General features: G+C 40.3%; 1 protein-coding gene across 1 annotated transcript; it reads left to right on the top strand.

Annotated features, from left to right (window-relative positions):
* On the top strand, positions 1-6,543 carry si:dkey-79d12.5 (maternal B9.15 protein). Its single transcript, XM_038712543.1, has 5 exons — positions 1-162; positions 3,712-3,889; positions 3,994-4,131; positions 4,543-4,867; positions 5,258-6,543. Exons 2-5 carry the CDS (start codon positions 3,717-3,719, stop codon positions 5,468-5,470), a joined length of 849 nt encoding a protein of 282 aa, XP_038568471.1. The 5' UTR covers positions 1-162; positions 3,712-3,716; the 3' UTR covers positions 5,471-6,543.
* Positions 6,544-7,152: the final 609 nt, after the last annotated feature.

Below are 7,152 nucleotides of genomic sequence, written 5' to 3'. Positions count from 1 at the left end.
GTTGCAGCAGCACCGAGAACAAGGAAGCAACATGTGCTGACCACAATAACTCCAAAACAGCAGAACACACAGGCGCGCAGCCACGAGACAACAGACGTGGAGCCCGAGGACAATCAAGAGACCGTTTTAAAAAGAAGAAACATATAGGCCTATAAATTTATCGTAAGTACCATTTTGTTTTTGGAGTTTCATGTGTCTTTATTTGGAAAACGTATTTGGTTGTGAATGTAGCCTATACTCAAGCAAATGCGCCGCGCTTGTGTTTGTTAACGTTATTATATTTTTGTTTTCTGGGTCTGTCACTGGCTTTTATTCCTTGCTCGATTTATTTTTAATGATTCATTTTTGTTTAACTGGCTTATTAAGCTGGTATTTACCGCACTACAAAAACTTTTTCTAACTACCCAACTTAAAACCGTATCAAAGTAGAACTTTTTCAACTAGACCTAGTCCAACTACAATAATGTCAACTTAACCATGTCAAGTTAACTCGAGAATATAGGCTATCGACTCGACCGAAATAACACCCGTAGGCCTGTTTCCATTCATTTCCACTGGGGGGTTTCCGCGCTGTCAAAAAACCCAAATGTGTTATTTCCAGCATGTCGTTTCCTTTATCACAGCAGAGAGAAACAGACCAGAAAGGGTAAAGAATAGCTCGGCTGTCGTTCGATCTTCGCTTGTTTCTGGTTATTGTGTCCACGAGCAGCGACACGCAAGCACGTGTCCCCTCATCTGATCACGCACGCTTGTGTCTTCAACGCTTTTGTTGTATCTCCTTTGTTTCACGCAGATGCGAAAACAAGTTCACCCGTCACCCAAAGAGAATATCGACGAGACCAGATCAGAAGACCTAAAATGGGTCAAACATCTTCACCTGTAGGCTGTCTGTCAATCGCACCTGTTAAAACCGGATTACACTGGTTGTAATGTGGCAGGCTGCAACTAACAGGAGTTTCTATTATCGATTAATCTGACGATAGATTTTTCTGGATTTAATCAGTTAGTAGTTTGCTCCATAAAATGTCCTAAAAGGGTAAAAAAAAAATCTTGTTTTGTCCACAACTCAAAAATGAATTTTAGATATTCATAAAGGAGAAAGGAAAGTAGAAAACATTCACATTTGAGAAACTGATCTCAGAATATTGACTCAGAATGGTTAATTTATTATCAAAATAGTTGGTGAATAATTTAAAATTTGACAACTAATTGATTAATTGACTAATCTGTGTACCTTTAGTGAAGTTGTGGCACAAGCTGTTAAGTGAGAAAGGATCCAGTTTTTCCTCCCTCACCAACACTTGTGTTCCAATGTTAGTGTATTGAGGAGGACATGCTGGAGTGTAGCACAAAATTCTGGGCCCTGTGCATATGTCTTCTCTATGGGCCCCTCCCCGGATCCACTTCCATGCCCCTGGTCAGTTTGTGTGCAGTACATTGTATGCACAGAGGGGCAACTCTGAGCGCAAATGAGTCAAGTTGATGTCTGTCTTCACAAGTAAAATCAAAACAGTATCAGCAGAGTCTGCGATAATGGCAGTAGGTCACTGCTCAGTAAACAGACTGACAGTAAACAGGGTGAACAGATTGAGAAACTGGCTGGGAACCTTTTTTTAATTTTTTTTTTTAGGGCATTGCTGAAACAATTAAGTTATTGGAGAAAACACACCATCAGTGACATAAATGTCTGTACGTTTCTCTAGTATTCTAGGAACACTTATCATTGTATGATGCAAGGTAGTTGAAAGCATGACTCGTCTTGGCTGATAATTATACTGTTTCAGTAGTGACATGTGTGGTTTAGTCAGTGAACACCTGGCCAAAGGGCCAAAAATATTGTAATGATAATTAGAAGTATTCACTTCCAAAACATCAACTTTCTCAAGGGCAAAGCTCAGTCCTGTTTCAGCTTTGACTTTTTTTTTTCCCCCCAGGTGGACGACCTAACGGGTTTTTAAATGGTTTATTAGTTCGAGTTGGATAACTTTCTGAATCCATACAGGAACAGTTAGAAACAATTAGTCCAATCAATTGATTACCTGTCTGACTGGATTTGTTAGTATGTAATTTTCTTTAGCATAAAAACCACAAAGAAAATCACTGGTTTTTGCTTTTATAAAATCTGAATAATTATTTGTTAGTCCTCTATTGTACAAACTGAACTTTGTTGGACATAACAAGGTTAAACAGCGATTAATCAAGACAATAATGGTCAGTGATGAAAATCCTACTTTGCTGTTCAGTTTATGAGAAACGGTCACCAAAGTTGGAGATGCATGGTCTTAAACAACTCAAAGAATAATGTTAATTGATGTTATCACAATGACATATTGCAGGATACTGTAACATAAAACCTATTATTTAAACCTAGTATTTCTTAAGATATTTTTCTGAATTTTATTTTCTGAAACATTTGAAGCCAAATTTAGTGTTCTATCCCCGATTTGGATCCTATTCAGCACTAACTTTTCGACCAAAACACTTTGACACGTCTAATAAAAGCTCTGTCAGATAAAACACTGTCAGTTTTGAATTGGTCTCTTTTAATGCAGCATTTGGAGGAATTCAAGCACGATGGCTGCCTTAACATTCCTCAAATTTGTAGCAAAAAACTAGAAAACCTACCAGATGTACTTGTGTTCAGGTTTGTTTGCCAGACAAAGTGACATCCTGCAGGTCTGCATGTTTCAAGATTTCTAACCTTCTGCTGGTGGAGACTGTTGGAATGAACACTTTAGTTGCTGAGTGATGAAAAGAAAAACAGAGTTGTTTATTAACTGAGTAAGCAGCAACAACCTCAAGACTACACATTGACCCTGTTTACCTCACTGACCAATAACTGACTGGAATATATGTTTGAACATCTAAACATAAGGGTGATAACCACAGAACCTCTCATAGTTTAATGGCAAAACACATTTGTTAGGGATTTAAAGTTATTACTGCTCCTGCTTGTTGTGTCACAGGCTCTTCACTGCTCTTTAGTGGAGACTGTGGCTATGTCTACCAGGGCAAATAATAATTTTCTCTCAACACATTACAGCAGGCTGAAGCAAGAGTGGTGTGTTTCATGCCACAATAACAAATGGCCGTCTTGCACCTACAAGTTCAAGGCACGACTTTCTTGTCAGGGATATCAGGAGGATGTTGGCACGCCAGTTCGGCTGCAAAGTTTGGATTGCCTTGGCCTTTTATTGAACACGCTCTTCTCTCTGGTCAGGCTGACATTGGCGCTGTACAGGCACACTATCAGAGGATAAACAGCACAGTGAGCTCATTTGATTTGCATTTTATAATGCTTGCATGTCAACACGGCAGCGCTAGTTTGCATCTTATTTGCCTGAATACAAACTCCAGCCCTTTGTCAACACAGAGCCATGTCCATAGGTGTAAAAATGCCTGCCCCCCATCTAATCCCACTGAAGCTAATAAAAATAGAACGCCTGGTGGCAACTGCACAGGGAAGCGCTGTTATCACTGCAACTAACGTTTCTGCTCCCCTCCGCATCTCTTTGAAGGGAAGTCAGTTGGTTACAAAAGCAAAGTGTGTGTGTGTGTGTGTGTGTGTGGTATTTGATTTTAAAGCCACACACTCATACTTGCATACACAGAAATAACAAGATGAATTTGTTGGCGGCCTCAAGTGAGAGAGACAAGACAAGAGATATATAATTTTTTTTTTCTTCCTTTCTCTATCTTCCGTGTCTACAGGCACCATGAAGAGAGAGGTGAAGGCTGGGGTCAGCTTCCTCAAACGCCTGGCTGTGGCACGTGGCAAGTTAAATGCAGCTAAAGCAGAATTGTTTGCGGAGAAGCTTCTGCAACTTCTATGCGACAAATACGCTGACCACTGGTACCCTGACTGTCCCAGCAAAGGCCAGGCATACAGGTAATTATGATATGAAAAAATGTACACAATTGTCACTGATTGTGGGGAGAAAAAAAAAATCCAGATCAAAGATCCACATCATTTTAATATTTTATCCTTTGTAGGTGTATCCGGATAAATAACGGCTTTCCCTGTGATGGAGTGGTTCTGAAGGCATGTGAGGAGAGTGAGCTCACACCCAGTGAGCTAGGCCTTCCGCCTGAGATCACACTGTGGATCGACCCACTGGAGGTGTGTGCAAGGTGAGTCACTGGCTGGCCTGCTGAGGCAGAGGCTAGGAATGGCCCCATCAGACACGCTAGAACAACAAAAAGGCATTTCTCAGTCTAGCCAAGATTTATGAGTGGATGACGCTTCGCCGCTTCCTCCTACTATACAAAAATAAAGCCAAAGTATCCCAGATACAGGCGCTGCTGATACAGTTTGGAGTCAGAGACTGCACAGTAGTGATCATGAAACCCCCCCTTTTTACATCAAATAACTTGTTAAAACCAAACTAATATGAATAATTAACACTTAAACACACATCAGCATGTGAAGAACTACCTGAAGTGACGGAAAATTTATAGTATAAATTTATTTATGTACTTTTGTGATTGAGATGTTTGTGAACTTGTGTGTGTGGTTTAAAATAATCCACTCCCTCTTCACAGATCTGGAGAGAACAGCAGGCCCTTCACAATAGCCGCTTTCGAAGAGGAGGGTGTGAAGGGAGAACAGGATGACTCGTCGGTGGACTCAAACCTGGACACGTCGGATTACCACTCTGCTACCTCTTCGGATTGTGGTTCTACTGCGTCGAGCGACACGGAGGAAGAGGCAAAATATGGTGAGACGGAGGGAGAACAAGAAAAAGAAGAGAAGGAAGTCACCAAGACGGAAGCGGTAGAAGGCGACACCTACACGATAGCAATGGTGCCCAGGATTCGGAAAAGGCACAGAGAAGGACCAAACAAGGTCAAATACGTCAGAAATATGGTAATTATTTTTTATTATCCCTTTTTAGGACCATGTGTTGGTATGTCACAATTAAAGGATAAGGCTGGTGAGATTCTACTCGCACACATTGTCATTGAAACCTGATCAAGCATATTCCTCTGTGCCATAGAGCTCCATAGTTGTCAAACTATTTAAAGAGCTCATTATTCTCATTTTCAGGTTCAAAATCTTATTTAGGGGTTGTACCAGAACAGGTTTACATGGTTTCATTTTCAAAAAACAACATTTTTGTCATACTGCATATTGCTGCAGCTCCTCTTTTCAACGGTGATTTCCTCCACATGGACAAAGTGAGTTTAACACCAATGCTGGAAACTCTCCACCTTTCCACTAATCACTTTTACCCAATCTCAATCTTTCTGTGTTCAGATCCCTGCCAGCCTTCAGTACTTCTACCACCCTGCACCAGTTTGGCCTCAGTATAAAAAGGGCGCCCCAGTGTTTCTCAACACGGTGTGCGTGCCTCCGGCACCGCCACCTCTGCCCCAGCAGGTATTTGGCTACTACATCTTGCCACAGTCGTCTCCGCAGTTCATTCTGCCTCAGGCCACTCTGCAGCCGTGGGGTGCTGTGAAGGGTTAGACTGCCCAGGGAGTCTGGGGTGAAGGTGGATCGCATTTTATAAGCTCCTTCTGAGCCATGTCATGTTGGGTCTCTGAGTTCAGCTGAACTTGGGCCAAACTTTAACTGTGTAGCTCAAAGTTGTTCCTTGCACAACCTATAATAATTCCTCTTTCCTTTTCATTTGTGGTGACTTGCAATTGATGGCTTTTACTCGGCACAGGGATACCATTGAACTTGAGTGAAAACTGTTTTTTTGTTTGTTTTTTTCTCTAATCTGCCAGGTCTGCACTGCTTTTTTATTTATTTATTTTTTTTAAATACGTACTGTACATGTTAAGAATGACTTTTGTCACTGGGTACTTGGACCAACTCAGGAACTCTCAGCAATACACTTAAAGCCAAATAATTGTCTATTCAGGTGTGTTAATATGTCAATCTCTTTGTCAGTTATCTCACCAATTATGGTCCATAGTGTATATGTCAGTTATTAATGTAAATTGTGATTCAGGGTTTTCATCTATTGTAGCTAGAATTACATTATCTGTGTATATTAAGAATATTTTTACTAAACTCCTTGTAAATAATACAGAACTTGGATACCATAGACTGATGCACACTTTAACCTCGCTGTCTTCTTGTTGTAATTTATTTGGACACCACTGGATGGCACTCAACTCGCAGCTAATACATGAAATTTTATATATATAATTTTTTTTTTCGTATGAACAGTGGCTGCTGTATACAGCAAATCTAACTTTGGACACAAACAGCTTAAACTCTGCTATTAGTATAATAAGTAATTAGTATATTATAAGTGTATATTATTCCTTATTCTGTCTCTTTTTATGACCTGCTTAAAGCTGCTAAGGTTTTTATTGTAAATACCTTTACTTTCTATGAAAATCTGCTACAGCTATAAAGTCTGAATACATGTTTCACTCATTTTTACTTTACTGTGATCATTTAATTATATTGATGCATAGTTGTTGTTTTTTTTAGCATTTAGTTAATGTCAATGCAACTTTGAAACTGGTATGCTTAAGCATTGCTTTGCTTGCAGCACATTAAATCAACTCATACCTGAAATTATACATTGCGTTTGCTTGTTTATTTTTATAATCAATACGTTTCAGTGCAGAGGTTGGTGCTGTGTAGAAGTGTTTGTCTGTTTTCTCTCGTAAAAAATTACAGTCTGAACACTGTACTTTAGTCATTCTGTGACTCAGAGCTGTTCGCCGTTACCTTCAGCAGGATACTGCGGCGGAAGGATTCCTGTGTGCTGGATGCGTCATTCACCCCAAGGTCATGACGGGGGTCCTCCTTAAACAGGCCTAATGAGGGTGAGGGGAGACTTCTGTGTTTCACCTCTTGCTTGGTCTGTGGAGGATTTGCAGGAAATAAAAGGACATCTTGGCAACTCAAATAATTAAGAACAAGAGTGGGAGGTATACCCCAATAAATAATAAAGCAGGCATATTTGCAAGACCGTTCTAAAAAGGTTAAGAGGAAAAACTTAGACTGTTCAGGTATTTTTCTCTATTTAGAAATGGATGAGTGAAGAGGTGAAGGCTAGGACAGTGTCTTTGCCAATGTCCGCAAACCTTGACTAGGTTTAAGCCTGTAAACCTGAATTATGTTTTCAATAAACTGCAACAGGCCAGAGGATGAAGGTAGGTTACTCCGCCACGAGATGTCACTCT

Source organism: Micropterus salmoides, unplaced genomic scaffold, assembly GCF_014851395.1.
Source record: "Micropterus salmoides isolate LMB-PRFRI ecotype aquatic unplaced genomic scaffold, ASM1485139v1 Ms_hic_scaffold_11, whole genome shotgun sequence".
NCBI lineage: Eukaryota > Metazoa > Chordata > Actinopteri > Centrarchiformes > Centrarchidae > Micropterus > Micropterus salmoides.
The sequence above is the reverse complement of the archived record's forward strand: the minus strand, read 5'-3'. Positions and strand labels throughout refer to the sequence as shown.

Excerpts from the sequence above, each read along its gene's own strand:
- si:dkey-79d12.5 (XM_038712543.1), top strand. The coding sequence starts at position 3,717 with ATGAAGAGAGAGGTGAAGGCTGGGGTCAGCTTCCTCAAACGCCTGGCT. Across the intron at positions 3,890-3,993 it reads AGCAAAGGCCAGGCATACAG|GTGTATCCGGATAAATAACG; the intron begins GTAATTATGATA and ends TATCCTTTGTAG. Across the intron at positions 4,132-4,542 it reads CCACTGGAGGTGTGTGCAAG|ATCTGGAGAGAACAGCAGGC; the intron begins GTGAGTCACTGG and ends CCCTCTTCACAG.